At 36.6% G+C, this 24219-nt stretch overlaps 2 protein-coding genes across 10 annotated transcripts in view; both read left to right on the top strand.

Annotated features, from left to right (window-relative positions):
• The window catches only part of LOC107085122 (TRAF2 and NCK-interacting protein kinase-like), a 46020-nt gene extending 30738 nt beyond the window's left edge, over positions 1-15282 (top strand). For 5 of the 9 annotated variants that reach the window (XM_015375283.1, XM_015375285.1, XM_015375286.1 and 2 more), the window contains 13 exons: positions 2140-2246; positions 2434-2536; positions 3676-3825; positions 3927-4023; positions 4137-4307; positions 4423-4566; positions 4654-4788; positions 4919-5019; positions 6223-6372; positions 9881-9898; positions 10860-11019; positions 12328-12467; positions 13532-15282. In XM_015375283.1, coding sequence (XP_015230769.1) covers positions 2140-2246; positions 2434-2536; positions 3676-3825; positions 3927-4023; positions 4137-4307; positions 4423-4566; positions 4654-4788; positions 4919-5019; positions 6223-6372; positions 9881-9898; positions 10860-11019; positions 12328-12467; positions 13532-13615 — 1560 coding nt within the window. In that variant the 3' untranslated portion in view covers positions 13616-15282. The remainder of the gene's footprint in view (positions 1-2139; positions 2247-2433; positions 2537-3675; positions 3826-3926; positions 4024-4136; positions 4308-4422; positions 4567-4653; positions 4789-4918; positions 5020-6222; positions 6373-9880; positions 9899-10859; positions 11020-12327; positions 12468-13531) is intronic. The other 4 variants (XM_015375290.1, XM_015375291.1, XM_015375284.1 and 1 more) reach the window with 3 other exon arrangements.
• Positions 15283-17024: 1742 nt separating this feature from the next.
• On the top strand, positions 17025-23783 carry slc2a2 (solute carrier family 2 (facilitated glucose transporter), member 2). Its single transcript, XM_015375262.1, has 12 exons — positions 17025-17103; positions 17278-17373; positions 18254-18459; positions 18534-18658; positions 18737-18852; positions 18946-19108; positions 19433-19539; positions 20944-21024; positions 21195-21299; positions 21385-21486; positions 21904-22107; positions 22231-23783. The coding sequence occupies exons 1-12, from the start codon at positions 17089-17091 to the stop codon at positions 22417-22419; spliced, it is 1509 nt and encodes a 502-aa protein (XP_015230748.1). The 5' UTR covers positions 17025-17088; the 3' UTR covers positions 22420-23783.
• Positions 23784-24219: the final 436 nt, after the last annotated feature.

A 24219-nucleotide genomic window follows, 5' to 3' on the forward strand; every position in this document is an offset into this window, starting at 1 on the left:
CTTCCTTCCTTCCTTCCTTCCTTCCTTCTTATTATTGCCTATCCTTAAACTTCCTGTCTCTTTTAACTGAAGCATCTTAAAATTCTTCCTTATCCTCATTAACTGTTGTGTCGGAGGACTCATACAGTACTTTTGCTGTTGCCAAGTAAATTGATAATGGAGGAAATAAATTCGAAAATTAGCAGAAGAACTATAGCAAAATCTGGCAATTTTACCCACTCAGAGAAACCATGGGAAGCAAGCCAGTCACTTGTTTGGAAGTGATAGTAGGAAAAAGCGTTCAAATATTTACTCTATTCAGACCAATATATTACTTTAAGCTTCTCCGTGTTATGAAGGACATGTCCACTGTTAAGATCAGAGGAGAATCTGTGAGGGCCTGTGGAGTGAATGGCCTTCTATCCTTTTTGAAATAAAATATTTTAGATAGAATTTTAGTCACCTCAGCAAGAAAATGCTAGTTTTTTGGGAATGTAATGTAACATATATAACACTGACAAGGGTCCAGCAAAAAAAAAAAAATGGCTTTTTCGGCCCTAGATCAAATATCTAAAGAAAAAAAATATGAAAAAAGATATTTAGAGCAGGGCCGGCAACTATCGTTTATGTCTGGTCCCTTCATCATCATTTATATCTTTAAAACGGATGGTTGTAGCTGTATGAATCAAACTCAATTTTACAATTCAATTTACAAGGAGCACACTTTTCTGGTATTAAAAATTCCAATTTTTTTTGTTGCAACCCCAAAATAAAAAAATAAACATAGCTAACTAAATTCAATTATACGCTTTTCCTATTAAAAGGTTCACAGAGTAGATGCAATGGCTTGATAAAACTTTAAAAGTTTAAACTGAGATGTCCAATTTATCATTAATCAGTACCAACTTTTAATTATTGAAAGTGGAACTATGATTCTTAGAAATTAGAAAAACATTCAGTTAGGCCCCTAGTGTCCACATTACAGTTAAGGGGTTGAAACAACGTACACCTGTGTTTTATATGACGTGATTTCTTTTGGCTCTTGTGGGCCACATAAATTGCCATAGTAGGGCTGATTCAGTTTGGTGGCCTAGAAATTGATGAGTATGATCTAGAGAGTGTGATTGTGCCAACTATTAAAGGCAGGAAAGAAGAGGAATCAGGGGCAGAATTTCTCAAAATTACCTTATGAGGTTATGCTGCTGCAATAAATGATTCATTAGTTTTAATTCAGTTGACAGAGATTCACACTGGGCGCCAAATAGAAGATATAATGGAACCATGTGACTGAACCTTTTAGCCTTTGAGGAAAAAAATGTACTTGGTGCCAAATGAGAAGTGAAATGATTAGGGTCCTTTTCCTTTTTAATCTTTGCACAGTTGGACTTTTTGTCGACACAAAAGGGGAGTAAGCCATACCAGCAGCAAGTACAGTATAGAAATGATCAAGGTTTTAGGGAACTTAACATCAGATCTGCTTTATATCTAGGTTTGCGTTTCTGTAGTTTAGTTCCAAGGGTCTATTTCTTGCTTTTTTACATCATTGCTTTATTACAGAATATAGAGCAGCTACTCAGCTTTAAGGAAAACTCCATCTGCTATAATTTATCAGTGTAACTGTCCTGAATAAAGAGAAATCTATATAATTTTTTTCTAGAATTCCACTACAATAGGGGGTTTGATTCAGCACTTAATACGTTTGAAAATAAAAAAGATAACATTATAAGGTTACATTAAAATAAAATCTGGAGGGGATTATTTATTCTCGCATCATGTAGCTCCCTACAACTGCACCCCTTTGCTTTTTAAAGATCCTAGAAGTTCAAGACCTACTTCTGTACCAACTATGCATTTATCTAATTTAATCCTTTAAGTAAGGAGAAATTGCTTCACCCTACATTAAAATATGCGTATTTGTTTATGCAGATTATCCTTTAAAAGGAATAAAAAGCTTGTTTTACCGAAGTTACAGGTTAACATGCGCTAACCTTTTATTCCGTCTAATAGAAAATCACAATTTCTATGCAGATAGAAATGTGCGTCATCTATTTTCTTGAATGTGTGTCAGTCGTGTAGATTTTTTGTAAATATGAAGAAAAATGTAAAATCCTAATCTAAAGTTGTTTCTCACATACTGTATGCTGTGTCATAATGATGAAGGTCACAGACTACTCATCCTCTAGCGAAGAATCGGAAAGCAGTGATGAGGACGGGGAGGTGTTGGGGCACGACGGGACTGTGGCTGTTAGCGATATCCCCCGCATCATGTAAGTTGTCTTTTCAGGTTTTATTTTTATCCTTTTGTGAGTTTTTTATTAACTGCAAGCTGTCATTTTTTTTTTTTTATTACTTTCAAAGTTCTTTGTAATTTGTATTTTACTCAATGGCAGATGATTGCAGGCACTGTTTCAGCAGAATTTGTTTTGTAAGTGATGGAGTGTGTGTGCGCTGCAGGCCTGGAGTGCAGAGCGGCTCTGAGTCGTACGGAGGGCTGGCAGAGGACGCTTTGGGAGATGCCTATAATAGCTCCAGGGACAGTACTCTGATGATGAGAGAGGTGATGAATGTGAACACACAAGTACATTTAGTCTCAAAAAGCACGCACACACAGGATGCATGAAGCCTACTGCAAAAGTATTAATATCCATTTAACATTTCGACATTTTGTCACATCATGATCACAAATATCAATGTGTTTTAGTAGAATTTTCTGTATTTCATCGACTATGAAAAAGTAGTACTTACCTTTTGGTGAAATGAAAATCCTACATGGTTTTTAAGATGTTACAAAGGAATTTTTTTTGTATTCAAACCTACTGATTCAATTCTTTGCCAAACCTCCCAAGTAATTACAGTGTTATTTACTGTCTGTATTAGCTTTACTCACTGTTTAATAGCTAAAGCTCAGTTAGTAAGAGAGTGAAGCAGTTTTCAGGTCTGGACTTAAATACATCATTTTTACACATGAATGCTTTGATCTAAACTGTTGTGTTGTTTTTCTGCCGTATGTATTGTTCATTGTCCCACTTCAGTCTCAACTTGTTTTGCACCAGGAACTTTCTGATTTTATTTATTTATTTATTTATTTATTTTTAACCAATCTGGCAAGCTATCCTTTCCTTCAAAGGAAAAGCCTTCCCATGGCACTATGCTACAACCAACATGTTACAATTGTACTATATTCTTTCTTTTCTTGCCCATGCTAAGACCAAGTTTCTAACATGGAGGTGGTAGGATAGTACTTTTCTTTAAAGGAGAGGTTAGCTTCTAAGCTCAAGTTCATGGTCTTAGTGGCACTACATGTTCATTAAAGTTCTCTAACAAACCCCTGGAAAGTTGCATTTATGCTGAAATTAAATAGAACAGATTAGACACCCAATTTTAAAGGTAATTGGTTACACTGGATTTTATTTTATGAACTAAGTAGTGGAAACTATACCAAATGGCACAATATTTCTTAGATTTTAGTATCCTGCTTCTTTATTCAAATATAAGCAACTACAAGTTGCTCTGTCACATACAAGTCAGATGGGGTATTACTTGGACAAAATGTGAAAACTTTAAGCTTGAGAATTTGGGCTGAAGCATTTTAAAAAAATATGTTTCTGTTCACGTGTAACTCTAAATCTAATAGCAGTATTTCCTTTCTGATCAGCTTACCCTATATCCATATTATCTTCTGCTTGTGGCATTCAGGCAGAGGAAAGAAGGAGAGGTGGTCACCCTGAAAGTAATGGGTTCGGCAATCACGGTAACCATGGTAACCTCCCTGACCTAGTGCAACAAAGCAACTCTCCCAACTCCACACCCACCACAGCTCTGCAAGAACTAAGTGACATGGCTGAGGTTAGACTCACTAACACATCATACGACTGTGCTCATAATGCTCAATCATGTGTTTGAGATCATTGTTGGTTATCGTTAAGCAATCACCTTTCTGTTTGCAGTTTGGTTTAAGTGGGTCCAAAGCATCGTTTACTCCATTTGTTGACCCTCGTGTTTATCAAACCTCCCCGAGTGAAAACGATGAGACCTCAGCAGCAGGTAGAAGCAAAGCTTTAAGTTTTTGAATTTCACTCGTGCCACTTTATTTCTTTTCGAGCTTTAAAGGGTACGCTAGACCTCACCTCCTTTTAAATGTTTCCGTGTCGCCCCAGCCATGTTTGCCAATGAGCTGCTGAGGCAGGAGCAGGCCCGACTAAACGAAGCTAGAAAGATATCTGTTGTGAATGTGAACCCTACAAACATCAGACCTCACAGCGACACGCCAGAAATCCGTAAATACAAAAAACGCTTCAACTCAGAGATCTTGTGTGCCGCACTCTGGGGTAAGTAGTAAATTCTTTTTCATCTCTGCATTGTGCCCCAAAACAAATCCCTCCAGTTTTTTATACATCCACATCTACTCATTTTTTTCACCCTTTTATGTTTGCGTGTGCTTAGGCGTGAACCTTTTGGTTGGGACTGAAAATGGTTTAATGCTGCTTGACCGAAGTGGACAGGGCAAAGTCTACAACCTGATTACAAGACGTCGATTCTTACAGATGGACGTTCTGGAGGGTCTGAATGTATTAGTCACCATATCTGGTATATGCTGCTTTTTTAAATATATCTTTGTCTTTGTCATCTGTGTTCGATAATTTAAATCTTGCTTTTCGTTTACCTCTCCCTTAGGGAAAAAGAATAAATTGCGAGTCTACTATTTGTCCTGGCTGAGGAACAGGATATTACACAATGACCCAGAAGTTGAGAAAAAACAAGGTTGGATCACTGTTGGAGAGCTAGAGGGCTGTGTACATTATAAAGTTGGTGAGATGCTGTTTTTATTTCTAATGTCTAAATGTTCAAAGTGTAGCAATGCACTATTGGTTTAAATTGAAATTGACAAAATTGAACTGGCAACTTTTTTTAAAGTGTGTGTTTGTTTTTTTCCCCACAGTTAAATATGAGAGAATCAAGTTCCTGGTGATTGCACTTAAGAACTCAGTGGAAATCTATGCCTGGGCACCCAAACCTTATCACAAGTTCATGGCCTTTAAGGTATAGAAGAATAACTTACTTTTACCATAAAGACTTGGTTTGTTGCGAAGCATTCAGCTAATAAGCTTGAAGGGATTTGACAAAATTTTAAGGTTTTTTAAATAATCAGATTTGTTATAATCTGAGGGAATATCTTGCATCCATATCTTTAGCATTCTTATTTAGAATAGATCCAGATTAAATTACCACTGAGTTTGAAATATTTCTGCTCAGACTAATTCAACAAGTAAAGATCCCTTTTACACTTTACATCACCTTGCTTTCATATAGCAAATCTAACTGACAATGCTTTACATTCTGTGTGTACGTATCACATAGGAATAGGAATCATGTAGTAATAGGACCATTAATGGTGCATAGCCTTGAAAATATATTCTTGATAATTGACTATGGGCATCTTTCTGTGAAAAGCTGCCCAATGCAAATATGACTGTTAAAAAGTTCCTAATTAATATATTGTTTGCAATAACTGAAAATCAGACTAGGTAGAAAGATGTGTTTTGTTCTTCTCTCTGAAGAAGCTCACTTTAAATATTAAACCTTTTAAGCACTTCTTTGTACAGCAGTCACATTATTTTATTTTTAATATTCTTATGACTAATTTTTTGATTAACTTCAAAGAAGAAAAGTTCTTACAATTAAATTGATTTAAAGAATTAAAATCTGAATTGTTTGTCTTTAAGATACCGCCTGCAGGTTGATACAAACATAGTAAATTAAATTATAATTATTTGTTTATTTATAAATAAAAAAAAAAACGAATATTCAACATCACATTGAAAGATAGTGGTTTGGTTATTGATAAAAGTAAGTATTAAGTATCACTATTTTTACAGTTGAATAATAAGTAATGTAAATATTTACATTAACGTTACAATTTAATGTCAGTAAAACAGGATGAAGGCTTATAAATTTGTCCTTCTGCATAGAGACTGCTTAGTCTTGTGTGTGAACTTTCAGGAAATGGGAACAGACAGAAAACACATCCAACTTTAGAGAAAATTAACTGCTTTAAAAGGAATTTAATTGCTTTCCTGGAAGCCACAATAGCCACAGGTCTGCTCCTTCTTTTACTATCTGCTGCTAAACTCATGGATTAATTTGTTAAAATGAAGTAATGCTGATGTAGCAATTAAGTTCCTTTGACAGATTGCTTTGCAGTGCTTTGGTGCTTGTTTCCTAATCTCCCCACACAACTTTCAGTCTTTTGCAGAGTTGCAGCACCGTCCTCAGCTAGTTGACCTCACGGTGGAGGAAGGCCAGAGGTTAAAAGTTATATATGGTTCCTGTGTGGGCTTCCATGTCATTGATGTGGACTCAGGCAATCCCTACGACATCTACATCCCCTCACATGTAAGATAAAAAAGTTTTTTTATGTGCTCTTCTTTATTTTTATAGACTTTAAAAGTGATTTTTCAATTCCTTGATGCGCCAAGTCACTTAGTATTATCCTACGTTCTACGATCAAGGTCAGCAGTAAGAGGGAATCTTGAAACGACCTCTTTGATTGATTTTCTTGTGGCGCAGTATAGGGATTGATGTCTGTCATCTATTCATTTATTTTTAGCCCGCTAAATCTGGCTCTTGGATTCTCTATATGGAGACGATAGAACGCATACATTATTGATCTAATTTTGTTACAGATAAGAAATATAAAACTGATCCTGCCAGGTTATTTATGTGAACCACAACTAAGCATCAGTTTTCTAAAGCAGCCCTTCTAGCAAGTCTTTGATGTTGTTTTTCACCAGACAGGCAAATGATTAGATAGTGAATGAGATATTGTCATCATTTAGGCATTGAAGGTTTCTTTTATATGTTTAAATTCAGAAGTTTAGGCGTAGGCTACTTAAATAGTTTATCGTGTGACAAAAAAACCAACCACATCAGACTACTTCCAGGGGTGCATGGCTATGTAAACAACACATTTAACTTATAATGTTTCAGTAGAAATGTGAAGGTTGGACTGGCCTTTTTTAATTTACCTTTAATAGCTAAATAAATAAAAGAAAACTGATTATGTCCTAAAATACTAACTGAAGAATCTTTTCTGTCTCTGTCTTTTGCATGAAAAAACATGTCGATTAATTAAATTTTATTTACAGAGCACTTTTAGTGTTAAAGGAAAAGTACACCCAAAACATGATTAGCCTTCATTTTCTACTCACCCCCATGCTGAACAACACTCTGGAGTACTTTTTTGATATCTCAAATGCAGATCTGGGAGGCTTCTTGCTGTCTGCTGACATTCAAATAATGGAGGTCTATGGCGCCCGAGGCAGAAATGTCCATAAAAGTCCACAAAAAACGTGTCAATATTCCTCCATACTGCTCGTCCAATGTATTCCAAGTGTCCTGAGTGGGTAGCGTCCATAATTTACTCGAAACGAAGCCATTTAGAATGTTTTTAGAGCATAAACAGTAGTGTATAGGATTTCCTAAAAGCGCGCGCCTGCGCGTTCACAACGCTACGGAAGCCGGCAGACCAAACCAGATGAACGTGCGCATTCAGCGTCTGCTCTGCCGATAATGCAAGCGTAGAAGAAGAAATGTGCTGTTTACCTGTGCAAAGAAAGAAACAACGAAAGAAAAATGTCTGAGGACTTCAGTGTTGAGGAAGAGCATGAGTTCTTTGCCGAGCTGAATGCGCACTTTCATCTGGTTTGGTCTGCCGCGGTTTCCGTAGGCTCGTGAACGCGCAGGCGCGCGCTTTCAGGAAATCCTATACACTACTGTTTTTTGCTCTAAAAACATTGTAAATGACTTTGTTTCGAGTAAATTATGGACGCTACCTACTCAGGACACTTGGAATACATTGGACGAGCAGTATGGAGGAATATTGACACGTTTTTTGTGGACTTTTATGGACCTTTCTGCCTCGGGCGCCATAGACCTCCATTATTTGAATGTCAGCAGACAGCAAGAAGCCTCCCAGATCTCCAGATGCATTTGAGATATCAAAAAAGTACTCCAGAGTGTTGTTCAGCATGGGGGTGAGTAGAAAGTGAAGGCTAATCATGTTTTGGGTGTACTTTTCCTTTAAAGGAGAGGTAAACAGAAAAAAAAAAACTGGCATTAACAGTGGGAGACAAAAACGAATGATTAAAATGATCAAATCATCTAAACAGGGGTTGAGACTAATTCTATGGTAGTAAATATAAATGATTAAAAACAAAACAAATTAATTGATTATAGATTAAAACTGTGAAATCATTGTTGTGTAGATTACACCCTTAAATAATAAGATAGAAAATTCAAAATAAAAAGAAATCAATACAGAAAATACACCTAACTTTTTAGATTATTTTGTCATATTCTGCTGAAAAATGTAGAAATAAATTGTAATTACCAATTTATGAATTTGAGAAGGCAAACATATTGGCTCTAGCAGAAAAACAAAAAACATATATCCTCCTTTTTGGTCTTTATAATAATTTTAATAATTTCAAGCACATAAAGTAATAATTGCAGTAATAATTTAAGCTTAGCAACAACATTTTTGTACACACTAATTTATTCATAGAGCCTGGAAAGTAACAGGTTTAGGCAAAGATGTAAAACTAGCTTACAGGCTGACTTTAAAATTAGTTACCTCTGCAATCTGCTCAGGTTAAAGTATCAACTTCACAATGTAGATTATCTGATTATTAGATATGCAAATTACATCAATGGGCTTTGTTCCATATCCTAAACACACTTACTGGATCCAAGCTGACAGATAACACTATTATAATGACGTCTAATAAAACAAATTAATCTCAAAGTTCACTTTTATACAGTACAGTTACACAACTAATTTCATTTGTAAATTTTACCATTCATTTTTAATCATGTTATAAACACAAGTTTGTACAGTTGTTGATTAACTCGGAGATATCTTTATTTTCAACATAAATAAAGGTATTTTTTATTAAGTTGTTTTATAAATCATTTCAGCTCATTCTTCTCTGTTTACTGACTTTAATTTGTAGAATTGATTTTACCACAGTGATTAGAATATTTATTTAGTCAATTTGCTTACTTGAGTCCCAATTTTGGACAGAATTTTGGGACTTTGATGCATTAGGACCTAATTTGAGATTGAGAAACACATAGTTTGCAAAGCAATGACATGGTCCCACCTTTGAAATAAGGCATGAGTGTGGCTTGTTAAACTGAACTAACCAATTTTTTTTAAAATATAAAAACTATGATTATTTGCACTAAATTAAAGATTTGACAAGAAGGAGAAGTTATTTTTTATTAAGAACCAGACTGGTTTGGATTAATTTCTTTTCTTAGTAAATAGAATAATCATCAACAACTCTTTTTTGTATATTTTTTGAACATTTCGTCTGATATTATCACTTATTGGCTGCCTTGCAGCAAGAAGATTCTGGGTTCAATTCCTGGCCCGGGGTCTTTCTGCATGGAGTTTGCATGTTCTCCCTGAGCATCCGTGGGTTCTCTCCGGGTACTCCGGCTTCCTCCCACAGTCCAAAAACATGACTGTTTGGTTAATTGGCTTCTCTAAAGTCCCCTTAGGTGTGAGTGTGTGCGTGAATGGTTGTTTGTCTCTGTGTTGCCCTGCGATGGACTGGTGACCTGTCCAGGGTTTAACCCGCCTCTCGCCCAGTGACAGCTGGAGATAGGCACCAGCGACCCCGCTTGGGACTAAGCGTGTTAGGAAAAGGATGGATTGATTATCATTTATTTTGAAGTCTTTAATATTTATGTGGATCTAAAATCAAAAACACAATAATTATGTTAATTTGCAAATATTTTTTGTAAGATCACCAAGGAGTTGAGGAAGATTTTTTCACTGTTTTCACAATTTCATCATTGTCCTTTTCCTCTCCTTCCCTGCCAACTTCCTCTGCAGTGTTCCAAACACATGAAGGTGACATGCTGGACTACTCTCTGTATAAATAGATATTTAGTGAATATAACTCCATTGAAATAGATTAGCATTACATGTCCCCATGTTCTATACAGTCTAGTAGTGAACCCACTAACTAAACGTTTTTAGAAACTAATTTCTTAGAATAAATTTGTCTCACCCATGCAAAGCTCTCAAACCTTTTTTTTTTTTTTTTACCACCAAGGAAAAATACTAAAACCAAGTTTTATCAGGTTTCCTACTGTAATAAATTATGCTTGGCTTTATTGCTGTTTCCCATGATTGTGCCCTTTCCTGTGGTTACCTGTCCTTACGATAAAGCAAAGCTCATCTTCAGATTAATTTCTCATAACTCTTGGTAAATTTAACCTTTTAAAGCCTGGGCCATGAAATAATTCTATTTATTTTATTACAGTTGTCAAAATTCTGAGAAATGACATTAACTTTTGAATAAGTAAAATTTGAGCATCAATTCTGATACATTAAGCATTTCTGTATAATCATTTACACATTTTTTGCATCTGTCTGATTGTGTAAGTCAGCGTTTTCAAGAACAAAAATATCACACTGATGATGCAGAGGTCTCAAAAACTCATGTATCAGATATGATAAGCTGAGAGTGAATTTCCCCATTGTGGAAAAATAAAGAATTTACATTTACATTACATGACATACTTGGCTTTAAAGGGTTAACTTACTGCTGGCAGTAGCAATAATTAGCTTATTTTCTAATTTTGCTCTTGTGTAAAAGCAGTGTGTTACTGGCTGAGACAGATTTCTGCTCTTCTTATTGCATTACTAATCTTAAGTAAAAATTCTGGATTCCAGAAAGTAGACCAGATTAAAAAAAAAAAAACTCTCCATTGATTCCTGTTGTATTCTAACATTAAGGTTATTACGACTAACTTAATCACACTGGTTTAAAAATCCTCTGAAATATAATGGGTTGTATTTATCATAGATCCAGAGTCAGGTGACACCCCATGCCATTGTCGTGCTACCTAAGACTGATGGAATGGAGATGCTGCTGTGCTATGAAGACGAGGGGGTCTACGTCAACACCTACGGACGCATCACCAAAGACGTGGTGCTACAATGGGGAGAGATGCCTACCTCTGTTGGTATGTACTCTTTAAATGTCATGGGTTTGCACATTTTTGGTTTTGTTTAAGTTTTCTTTTTGACTTTTGATTGGTTTCATTTCCTTTTTGTGTTGTTTTCTGGTTGTGTTTAAGTTCTTATGTATTTCTTGTTTACCTTCTGTTCCGTTACCCCTAGCTCCCTTCTAGATCCTTCTGTCCACACCTGCTCCCAATCAGTTGATTACCCCAGTCTTTGTTTTGTTTGGCATATATACTCCTCTTAAGTTACTGTTAGCTGGTTTCTCGTCCTTCCTTTGGGCCTCATGTGTTTTACCTGATGTCTCCTGGTTCTTTTGGTTTTCTGTATTTTGTTTTTGACTTTTGCTTTTGTTTCCCTTTGGATGAAATGCATTAAATCTTCAAAAATCCTGCACAGCTTCCGTCTGTGTATTTGAGTCCTCTAAAAACCTCCACACAACCTGACAGTAAAGAAAACTTAAACAGAACCACAAAGTGCAAAACTGTGACAAAATAAATATTCCTTTTCACTTGGAAGCACATTTTGAAAGGAAATAGCAGTTGAGGAGAAGGATTTACCCCCTATCTGCTGATTTCATATAAAGAGTTGATAACTGGCAAATAGTGGGGAATGGCTATCATAAGAAATGTGAGACTGGCTGAAGTGGGAGGATTAATAAGAGAAAGAGACAGTTCAGCTGGTGCAGCCATGCATTTGAGAAATTCTGTTAAATTTTTGAACTTTGCTGCCCTTGTGTGGCAGCCAGACACATTACACATGATGACTTGAAATACATTGCAAGAGGAAACTTTAAGATATTAAATCAAATGTTCGTTGGTGTTTTCTATTTGCCTTTTATTAGCAAATTCTTAAAAGTCACACTTTTTTGTTAGAAATTTCTACCATGAAGTTGACTTGAAAGGTCTTTCAGTGACCCTTAGAGCATAGAGTCTGGAATCCTGGGGTTGTAAGTTCGAAACCCACTCCCCAAGACTGCCACTCTGGCTCCCTGTGCGAAGACCCTTAAACCCACACTGCTCCCCAGGCGTCACAAATGGCAGCCCAATGATCCCCAAGGAGATGGGTTAAATGTAGAGCGTGAATTTCGTTGCATTGTACTTGTGACAGTGTCATAACAATAAAATTGAAAATCTGGGAATGTGGGCATTTCTTACTGAAAAGATCATTAGGATTATTTTTTTTTAAAGGCTAATGTGGTATTTCCTTATTTTCTTATCCCAAAGAGTGACATTCATTGTAAACTGTTGTATATTATTTTTGCAATATATTTTTTTATAAACTTAAAACCATTTTTCATCTTTTTCCAGCCTATATCCATTCTAATCAGATTATGGGCTGGGGCGAGAAAGCCATAGAAATCCGTTCCGTGGAGACAGGTCATCTGGATGGAGTGTTCATGCACAAGAGAGCCCAGAGACTTAAATTCTTGTGTGAGCGAAATGATAAGGTAATTACCGGGCAGTATAAGTTGTGCTTGTCATCTTTTTGTTTTCTTTTACCAAATACTCTGTCCAAATATTACACATAAAACGACTATTTGCAGGTTTCTTTAGCAGATACACTTATTATTATTAGATACACAATATTACCTGATAAAGACATTAAACATTATTCTGCCATAAGATTAATATTTAGGTAGAAAAGCAAATGTTTTCTCTTATTTTTTATACTGACATAATAGGTATCATCCCCTCTGACATTTTTCCACATTTTGTCAGGTTAAAACCTCAAACATCATGTGTACTTTATTGGGTTTGATTTGATTGACCAACAAAGAGTAGAGAATATGTCTAAAAGGAGTGGAACATGACAGATGTTTTAAAAATGTATTTTTTTTACAAATTAAATACTTAATGTTTGGAGAAGATTATTGAACAAACAGCATGAGGAGAAAGGAAAGCAGCAAGGGAGAAAGTTGGAAAGAGGCTTATAGCAAAGTTTAGATAGTAATAAAGCATCCATAGTTCAAAAAGAATTAAAAAAATAAGGAGTACTGTTCAAGCCCTTAAAATAAAAAGATGGAAAGAGTCCAAATATACAGGCTTAGAAATAAAAGATTTAATAATATAGCCATCCAAGAGACCTATGGTCATTCTGGAGGTGCTGCAGAGATCCACAGATTATTTGGGAGAACCTTTTAACAGGACCGTTGGTCATCAGAAGGCCATAGGAAGAAATCACTAATCATTCTTTGATCAGCTGTATAGGGGACCAAATAGTCAATATTTTGTACTTCATACGTACAAACCCTTCATAGTGGAAAACTATCACCTTTAAAACACCATCCTCACGGTGAATGAGGGTGGCTGTTTGACATGGGGTTGCATTGACATGGAAAAAAAGGCCATATGTAAAAGATTTTTATAAAAAAAAAAAATGTTGGCCAGTTTGTGTTGGTCTATTATTAAAAAAGTAAATCAAAATAAAGTCAGTTGGAATGGTGTTAATACTGTACATATGGGTGCTGCACATTGAGACACATAAAATGTTTTATCCCGATCCCTTTTCCAGGTATTCTTTGCATCTGTGCGTTCAGGCGGTAGCAGCCAGGTGTTCTTCATGACACTCAACAGAAACTCGATGATGAACTGGTGATGTGTCACCTCGTCTGCTCTCCTTCAGTCTCCTACTGGCGAGTCCCACAACCTGCTGTTTCTGCTGCGGCCTAATACACATCAGACGAAATGAACAGACTGACACGGATCATCACATATGACCTCTTTTTGCGCTCTAGAGACATTTATGGAGTAGGGAAAAAAAAAAACAGTCCCAGAAGAGACTAGATACCCTAGTCTGAACTGGGCCATGCAGAAGCCATTGCTACTTAAGTGACTGGCACTCACGTCTTCTTTTTCTTCTTCTTTTGTCCTGTCTCTAATGTACCACTGCATTTAAATGTTTACCCCTTTACTCCTGCCTCCTTTGGCTCATCATATTTCCTATCATCTGACTGCCTTGTCTTATTCACCTAGCATAACTCATTCTGAAGAGCTCTGATGCAGTTTAATAAAAGATGAGAATTGGAATAGCAGTGGCAAAATAAAATATATTACAGGACTTCAAATTCAGTCTGAATGTCTGTAATTGAAGATGCCTGTTTAATTCTCTTTTCCACCCTTCTCCACTTCCTCGTGGCGCCATATTTCTGTACTCTCACCAAACTCGCATCTAAATTTCGACACTGTCACATTTTCCTGACAGACGCAGCGAGGCGCTCTGTTGTGAAGTGGCTCCTAACAATATGCAAGTGTAATATCCTCCTCCCTTTAAAATGAAATCCCTCCTCCATCCTTTTGTCTTCTCTCGTTTCCTTCTTTCCTTCTTTCCCGCCTCCTCTTCTTCTCTGTACTTTTTAATATCTGAAGGTGCTGCATCAGTTTTACTGTAATCTTATAAAAACAAAACATGTGCGTGTGTGGGGGGGATAGGGGCTGTATTGGAGTCAGTGGTACCTTAATATTGTAAAAAATTACAGCACATCTGTGTGTGTGGGTGTGTGTATGTGTGGGTACAAATCTGGGTGTCTTTGACTTGATGCTGAAGTTTAAATCGATCAGAATCAAAGAATTGAAATTAATATCAGGCTGATTTTCATTCTCTAACCCAATGTGATCAAAGCAGCATTGAGTTTGTTTACATGCAAATAGAGTATTTTATTGTATTAGTATGAAGTTTAAAAGTTTGTGCATCTAAGCAGCGTGCATTTACAGAAGGCAATACATAGCTTTTGAGTTTTTTTGAAGGGGGGTTGTTTTTCTGTTTTATTTTAACCTTAAACAATGTGTTTTTTTAATATATATTTTCTTGTCCTGAATTCAGACTTACTGGGATCTGAGCTACTGTCCCAACTACTGTGTGAATATGTAAAGCATTCACTTTCGAACACTGTGGGATCCTTTTCTGTCATGCTCCTCCTTTGGTTTTCTCATCTAATTGTGGCTCCTAAATGTTTGTACAGTGCCTAGCATGATGTAAGCAAAAGCTAAACAGAAGCCAAAAGGATATTAAGGATTACTGATCACATTTTAACTACTGTCTTACTTTTATGGTTTTTACTGTTGTATTATTTTGTCTTTTGCACCCAATAGGGATGGGGGGGCGGGGGTTATTTTATTATTTAAAAGTAACACAGTGCTGATTATTGTTTTGTCTTCACTGACAGAGATATGCATTAATAAATTTACATCTAATTTTGTGCTTTGAAAGCATTTTCTTTTATCAAAAACATCTATCAGATTCTATGCATTGTACAAAAGTTTTTTTTTTTTTTTTCGTTTTCTTTTTTTTTTTTTACCAGATGACATCTGTGTTATACAGCAGCATAATACAGGGGTTTTTTCATAGCTGAAATGCTGCGGTAACTGGATGATCTCCTGCCATATGTTTTATTCAGTAATGAAGTTACTCCAAAGCAGGGTTTTGACTCCATGTTCTTACTTTGACCTGAGGAAATTTATGCTGTAGATAATCATCTTCTGACAATATGCAGTAAAACCCTTTTACTTGATATTGCTTTTTAATGACAGTAAGATAAGCAGTGACCCAGGATCTTTTATTGTTTCTGATATTGTCACATATGATCTCTACGAATTACGCTAGTTTAGAAGAGATAAATTCCCTCATGCTGATTAAGATATCCTAAAATGTCCAAAATGTCAAAGGAGGTTGACCTGGGATCTGTTAATTGGGATAATATTTATTTGACCACTTGGGGCTACTCGTATACCATCAAAGGCACTTTGGTAGCTGATAATAACATTATGCTAGATTTATTTTACAGTGATGCCAAATTCTTATAAATGGTCGACAAGTCAGGAACTTGACCAAGCTTCTGTGAGTTCATAAAGACTTGACCACTTGAGGGCAGACTGGACTTTAAAAAAAAATGTCATTTGATCTTTTAAATCTGAAAAAGGGGGGAAAATGTTACAGTAAAAAGTGTCTTCCTTAGTTTCAGTAGAATTTTGAAATTTATCATCTTTTTCAGTTCCTTACCTGTTGCTTTAAAAAACGCAATGATAAAAACCTACTTTTTTGTCCGGATCTGTCTTGGAGTAACTTTACACCTACAAGCAGTGCTAAATTGTTTTATAGGGCCTAAAAAAGAGAGGAGGTCATAAAATCAATCTTTTGTTAATTAATTCCTTTGTGAAATGTTTTTTAATGATATTTCAAAGCACTTCCTAATACATTTACACTGTAGCTGTCCTCTGTGCTGCTGTAGATAGGGTGTACTGATCTGAGTGGGCTAATGTGTTCTTTAGCAATAAACTACAGAAAACACTGTCTTCCCTTGGATGCTCATACTTTGTTTCCGATCAATCATAAGTGAGGCATTAATTACCATCATGCCGAAATCTCTCCTTTAAAATCCAGAAGCACTGTAAACATTATTCATTTTTGATTTCTTTATTTTAAAAGAACATTACTAATATCCTGCTTTTGGGATTGATTTGTTTTGGGGTTTGTTTGCTTTAAAAGAGATGCTGAAAAGGATAAATAAAAGAGACTAGCAAAACAGGATTCTGTTCGTGAGCCTTTTATCTCTTAATTTTGTTAGTGTGCACATATCAGCCTCGACCCTCAGACTTTGTTCAACCTAGTGTATCATTAACAAACCAACACATGAGTACAAGTTCAAGCATGTGTTTGCACGTGTACTTTTTATAAAAGAAATTGAATGCAAGTGTCATTGTGCATGGGTATGGGTTATCTGCTAAAAAAAACGATTGCACTACTCTTACAAATAAATGATTTTATTTTTTTTTCTATGGTTTTAAATGTAATTTACCTGAAATCATCCTGAAAGCAGTGTTTTATTAAATAATTATATTTGGTATATGCTTAAGTCTGTATATGAAATATTATGATCAAAAAACTCTTCCATGGGGGAAAAATCCATCTATATTGTCAATGTTCTCATGAGCCTGTTCAGGGGTTTGTGGGTGGGTGTGTGGGTGCGTGCATGTGTGTGTGTGTTGGTTGGTCGATTAGAGAGTGGACACTGTGTGATCAGGCAAGTTGAGTTCACTGATCATTACCAGCCACAAGGCTAACAGTCACGATCCATGGAGACGGGAAAGGTATGGCAATTCTTAAAAATGGCATTCTTTATATGCATTTCCCAAATGTATCCTGAGGGTTAAGGTGTTTTTCTCTATATTTCTGCATATTTGCATGTTGTTAAAAACAAAACAAAAAACCAAACACTATCTGCTGTGGATGTGGACAGTAACCTGTGTGTGTGTTGCTTGCAGCAACTATCAGGTACTTTGGCTGTAGCTGTGTTTACAGCAGCTCTAGGATCCCTACAGTACGGATATAGTCTAGGAGTCATCAATGCACCGCAGAAGGTAAAAAACACTTTATTGAGTCATTGAATTGCTTAGTCATCACATGCCCTGTAAGAAAAAAATATTTTATTGTCATCTATTGTGAATCTGCATAAAGTAAAAAAAAAAAAAAAAAACTCTTTAGGAAAATGTTAAGCTTTTTCATTTACTGATATTGTGGCTGATATTTATTTTTCTGTTACTTCTTTAACAAATACACATATGAGAGACACACAATACATTTAATAAATAAAACATGTTCTTACAAGACATACTCCATCTATTGCTATCCCTTCTCCATATTGTCAAGTATCTACAATTAGATTACATAAGATATGATTGTAATATTTCCTTTACAGTGACCTGTAAAAGCATTCATACTCCTCAGAGATTTCACTTCACCTTTATTATATTTTATTAGATTTTTATGTCTGCTCTAGTAAAGTGGAATAAAAGTGATGCATGATTAACATATTTTTATTACGCAACTTTAAAATACCAAAGTCAAAGCAAAAAAGTTACCCTGACAGGCCAGTAAGGAGAGTAGCTACTAAAGGGACTATGGTAGCTTTGGATGAGCTGCAGAGATTCTGTTTAGAGATGTGTATACCATAGATCTAGCTTAATGGAAACAATTCCCAAAACAAGATTGGTTTTAAAAAAGCATCATAAAAAAGTCATAACTAAAGTTTGCCACAAGACTTATGGGGAATTATAAAGTACTTTAATTATTAGATGCATTGTTCATTTGCTTTATAAATTTCCTATTACCTTAAAGCATCAATACGCCAAAAGAACGTAAAACATTTTTTTCCCCAGGCCACAAAACTAGACAGTTATCTTCAGGTTCGTCCAACCACATCTATGTATCATTGCATTCTTTGGTCTTTCTATGTCCCAGGTCATTGAGAAGCATTATGCTATGTCTTTGGGTGTGTGGACCGAGAGGTCAGAGCTACTGGATAACAGCACAGAGGAAGAAGGTTCATTTGAGGAAAAAAAGCATCCCTCAGTAGTAATGTATTGGTCACTGTCAGTAGCCATCTTCTCTATTGGCGGCATGGTATCCTCATTCCTGGTAGGATTTATCGGAGACTTCAAAGGAAGGTTGGAGATTTTTTATAAAATTTTTTTACTAATGCTGTAAGAACAAAGAGGAAGTTCATTCTTTTGTTCTGCAGGGTAAAGGGCATGCTTATGGTCAACGTCCTGGCTATAGCTGCTGGACTATTGATGGGTCTTTCCCGAATGTGGAAGCCCCACATTATGGTTATCACAGGGCGCGCTGTCATGGGCTTCTACTGTGGTATGTCGAAGCACCTGGAATCACCGATTGTCATATTTTGCTGCACATTGCTTTAATCTTTAAAGATCTTCACCTCAGGGTTGACATCTGGACTGGTGCCAATGTATATTGGAGAGATTGCACCTAAAGCCTACAGAGGCGCTCTAGGAACCTTGCATCAGTTAGCCATCGTCATTGGCATCCTGCTCAGCCAAGTAAGTCACATGTTCACATTCCTAAACTACTGCAAAGAAAAACAGAGAAAAAACAGGGAGATGTAACCAAATATAACATCTGTTTGTCTGAAGGTGATAGGCTTGGATTTTGTTCTTGGCAACGATGAAATGTGGCATGTGTTGCTTGGTCTTTCCGGGGCTCCTGCAATATTACAGTCCCTTATGCTGCCATTGTGCCCTGAGAGTCCACGCTACCTTTACATTCTGCTGGGCAAAGAGCAGGAAGCCAGAAGAAGTAAGACTTTTAATATGTAAAGAGTATTTTATGTAAATATCCCACATTTTCAACATATCAGAAAGTCAGCACCTTGTCTCCCATTGAAGGACAGATAGGAACATTCTGAGATCAGCTTGTTATTTGAGCGTAGCCTTGCATGGAAGTGTAAAGGCACCCCAAATAATTTCGCAAAAGTTTATTTCATTCAAGAGTTTAAGTAAAAAAAAAGTAAATGCATTAACAGATGTTCTATAAAAAGGAATTTTAGTGGACAAAAAGCATTAGCCACTTTTATTTAGGGAAGATGTTTATTTTTTAATCAATATTTCCCTTTCTCTGTAGGTCTACATCGTCTAAAAGGAGCATATGATCCTGCTGCTGATCTGGAAGAAATGAGGAGGGAGAAGGAGGAGGCAGACAAAGAGCCAAGAGTGTCTATCCGTTTGTTGGTAGGGCTCTACAGAGATCATCTTTAAAAGTTCTTGCTGTTTCTGACAAAATCCTCCTAAATGGGAAAAAAATACAACTTTTTGTTGTATTTCCTTAATCTAGAATGATGGTCTTTAATCTTAGTATGGGGGATCCAGTGAGATAAAATAAATATTTCTGTAAAATGAACATTATTGGAGCATTTTACTTTAATATTTATTTTTGAAGCTAATTGGAGATTGAGTTACCTTCAGTTGGCATGTTTCCTTTTGGCATACATTTGATGTGAATTAGAGGCCCATCTTGGTTAGCCTTCCACCAAAACAGGAAACACAAGATAATAAAGCTATAAAAATATGTATTGATCTTCATAAATTAATAAACTAAAATGAAAGGAGTTACCTGCCTAAAGTTGTTGCACTCAGAGAAATTTTAAAACCACCGAATCTGGGACAAGGTAAAAAGAACAAAAATCTTTAGCTCTTGCTGTTATAAGAATGCAGCAATGTTTCCAGTTTCTAGATTAAGCTCCTTCAAAAAAATATTTGATCAAAATGAATATGCAGAACATATTTTATATAATAAACAATAGCCATAGCCATAGCGAATACAATAGCAATGAATAGATATGTTTTTATAATTCATAAATCAATTTTTTTACTGTCAGCTTGTTTGTGCACCCTTGTAGTTTGTCTCTTCAGTCAAAGTTCTGTGGTAATCCACTTGCTTTTGTGGACTTTGGGACTGGGCTGGGTTCACCCACTAGACTTGCTATAATTATCTAGAATCAAACCTTCAGTTTTGGGGTTTGACAGTTCATGCTTTTGGTCCACGTCTGGAAGGACCTCAACATTATGTAATATAATATGCATATTATCCATACTTTTTCAGGTCCATCACATCTTGACAAAACTGGGTTGAAGCTCCTTTCATCCACTGAACACATTAATTCTTCTATAATGAAATTAAATCCCAATTTTAAAAAAAAATCAGACAAGATGATTCCTTCCATGATTTAACCGAATAGTAGTACTCTTTGTTGCCTATATATATGTCTGTATATCTTTGTTGTAACCTGTGGTTAGATTATCTGCATTAGCCTCTATGATTTCTCCAGCAAGTCTCCGCGTTCTCCTCTGACTTCTAAATTAACACACCATTTTTATCCATAAAACTGTAAATATATAGAATAGTTCCCTCATTATAACTCTTTTTCTGACACTCAGAGAGATAATTCTGTCTGAAAAATATTTTTTCACTAATCTGATGCTTAGTTTTAACCACAGTATCTTTTTAAATGTCTTAAGATACTAAAAAGCAGTAAGTTATTGCTAGATAGTTGGCAGATTTTCTGTCATTGATATAAAGCAACTAAAAAGGTGTGGCTAATAAATTGGTCATTAAATCTGCTGTTTCTCGCCTAGATCTTCTCCTCTGTATATAGACAGCAGCTTTTTGTGGCCCTCATGATGCATCTTTCGCAGCAGCTCTCTGGCATTAACGCAGTGAGTGATAAAGTGTTTTTTTGTTTTTTTTCCCCTAATAAAATGATTTGATCCACATACATAGATTGACTGACTGAAATACAATTTTCTAATGAAACTCACACAAAACAATTAAGTGAAATTTTATTATGTGGGGTAATCTATTCTTCCTTTGCACATTTGTCTCCAAGATTTTTTACTACTCTACAGCCATCTTCACAAAAGCTGGTGTTGGTCAGCCAGTCTATGCTACAATAGGAGTGGGAGTCATCAATACGGCCTTTACTCTGGTGTCTGTGAGTAATACACTAACCTATGCAACATCGGGAATGGGTGCTGCATTATCCTGTTCTGTCTTTAAACATGATCTATGTGTACCAGGTTGCACTGGTGGACAGAGCTGGGAGGCGCACTCTGACTCTGGTTGGTCTGGGAGGGATGTGCTGCTGTGCCGTTGCCATGACAGTGGGTCTCAAATTCCAGGTTTGTTCAACCAAGTGTAAAATTTTGGGTCTCAGCTAAAACTGCCTACAGGGGTTTATGAGAAGGAAGCAAATTCAGAAAACAAGAGTCGCTGAAAAAATTTGGATGTTTGCAAAAGTGTTTTGACACTTATTTCACTAATTAATGATATTGAGCCATGATATAAGGACTGAACTATTACAAATTTAGATTTTTTTTAACTTTGATAATTATGCCTTAACGTTTTTATTAAATTATGCCAAAATTCTTCTTATTTTTATTTTTAGAAAATATAAATACTTAGAAAATGTTAAATGCTATGTTAATAAAAAGCTGAGTGGATAGAAAAAGTGTGGAAGTAAAGATGCACCCACTACAAGGATAACTACTGCTGCATAATTGTTGAAGAAAACCCATTTATGAATTTTTTCTCTCCAGAATGACTACTCCTGGATGAGTTACGTCAGCATGGCAGCCATTTTCATGTTTGTGAGTTTCTTTGAGATTGGTCCTGGTCCCATTCCTTGGTTCATAGTAGCAGAAATCTTCAGCCAAGGGCCTCGCCCAGCTGCCATCGCCCTCGCTGGCTGCTGCAACTGGACCAGCAACTTCATCATAGGCATGACCTTTCCATACATACAGGTAGGAGGTGGGGGCAGATCCAGCTTGTGCAATGCACTGTAAGCTAATGCAGATCTCATGTCAGGTTGCACGATCACACACAGACTATAATTTTGTGCTTGTTTTTTTCCCCTCCCTCTCCAGACCTGGATGGACTGTTACGTGTTTATTCTGTTTGCCGTGTTGCTTCTTGGTTTCACCATATATATTTATTTCCGGGTTCCTGAGACCAAGGGCAAAACGTTTGAGGAGATTGCTGCAGTCTTCCAAAAGAAAAAGATTCCCAAATTCAGCACTGAACTAGAGCAGCTCAAAACATCAACTGATGCTTAAGACAGGAACAGAGACAACTACAGCTCCTTTGAGTGTTTTATTAGCCATACCTCTGACCCTCTTTCTTCATAAAATCACCAGTGTTTTTTAGACAATACAAGTGAAAGACCAACTTAATGTGGAGCATAATTACGAAGAGTCAAGAAAAATATGATTTGTTTTTATATTTCTCTTATGATTAAATATGTGGCTTGTATTTTTGTTTAGCCACCTTAATCTGTAAATTCCATATTTCAACCTGGATTGACTCACACAGAGGAAAGTCAAGAAAGTCTGGCTGAAGACCTACACTGTCAGGACACTTCATTGCACACCTGCAAAATGAGGCCTCCTGCACTGTCAGGACTTGAGTTTTATTCCAGAAGTTGTATTCGAAGCCTTCAGGAATAGTGCGCAGCACATGTTTGCTGCCAGATTAGAGTTTATGACAGTGAACTGAACATAGGAGCATTTTAAATGATACAGTAAGCAAAAATGCCTAAAAGACAGCCAACCTCCGTTTAGAAAATGTCTTCTAGACCAAATGCCCATTTCCATCCAGAGATCCAAATACAGAAACTTATTTCTATGTAGCTCATATCTATTATTCGATAGGAGTTTGGTGGGGAGTCAAATTGTGCGTGTCCATACGTTTCCAGCATAGCAACACTTGTTTGTGAAAGGAAGCTAGCTTCACAGGGAGTTTATCGACCTTAGCTTTTACTTTAGAAATGCTTCGCATCAACTTCACTTTTACTTTGAAAGTCTTCGAGTAAACTTCCGGTTCTAACAGCACAAGAGACCTCACGGTGCCGCTCTGCAGCCAAGGTCCTGACAATGCAGCTCTGTGTCTTAACAGTGCAGGTTTGCACCCAGGCCCCTCAGAAAAGTTGCAATTAGAAAATATTAAATGTATTTATACAGGTAACACAATCATATTAGGAAGGAAAACCATAGGAAAACCAGCTGATTGCGAGGATTCAATTACTCTCAGCAATCCCTTGCACTGAGCATGCATGTAGTGACAGTGGACAGGAAAATTTCCTTTTAACAGGAGGAAACCAGCAAAACCAGGCTCAGTGTGAGCGGCCATCTGCCGAAGCCGACAGGGATTCAAGGAAACAGAAGCAGATGAAGACATAAATGCTAAAGTTCTTTGGCGCTCGGGACCCAGCAAAAGACGTCACTGCTGTGAATAGACATAGACTTGGATGAGTAACCTAGAGAAGGATGAGATTAGTCTTCCTCCGGGGCCCGGACACTGGTGGTGGAATATGCCAGAGGATGAGTGGGACTGAGAATGAGGGTCGAGATGCGGTGGAGGTTGGTGAAAGTTTGCTTGCGTGCGTGAGACAGCAGCTGGGCCGGAAGCGAAATGAAGGGGATCTTGCAAGATGATTGGCGTCGGAGAAGGTGCGGCCCCTGAGGTGACTGGCTGGAGTTGAATGAGGCATATCACAGATGGTTCAGGTGAAGCTGATAAGATTCTTCCAGATTGAATTTACGTTTAAGCTTCATGTCTCTACTAGCTTTGTAAAAGAGCAGACAATTTCTCCTCATTCACATAATTCTATGCGAGGCTCCCCCCCCCCATTGTTTCTCCGGATTTATTCTAATAAATTTTGATAATTAGATATTTATTTTCTAACATTTAGGGTTTAGGTTTATCCCGAGCCATACCACACTCAAAGACCTAATTGTGATTTATTAAGGGCTCTTAGAGGGAAGGGGACTGAACAGAAACCCGAACCACACATTTTCAAGTTTTTATGTGTCATTTGAAACGTATATTCTTCCTCTTCAAAATCACAGCTATACTCT

Source organism: Cyprinodon variegatus, unplaced genomic scaffold (genome assembly GCF_000732505.1).
Source record: "Cyprinodon variegatus isolate N-32 unplaced genomic scaffold, C_variegatus-1.0 Scaffold116, whole genome shotgun sequence".
Classification (NCBI taxonomy): Eukaryota; Metazoa; Chordata; class Actinopteri; order Cyprinodontiformes; family Cyprinodontidae; genus Cyprinodon; species Cyprinodon variegatus.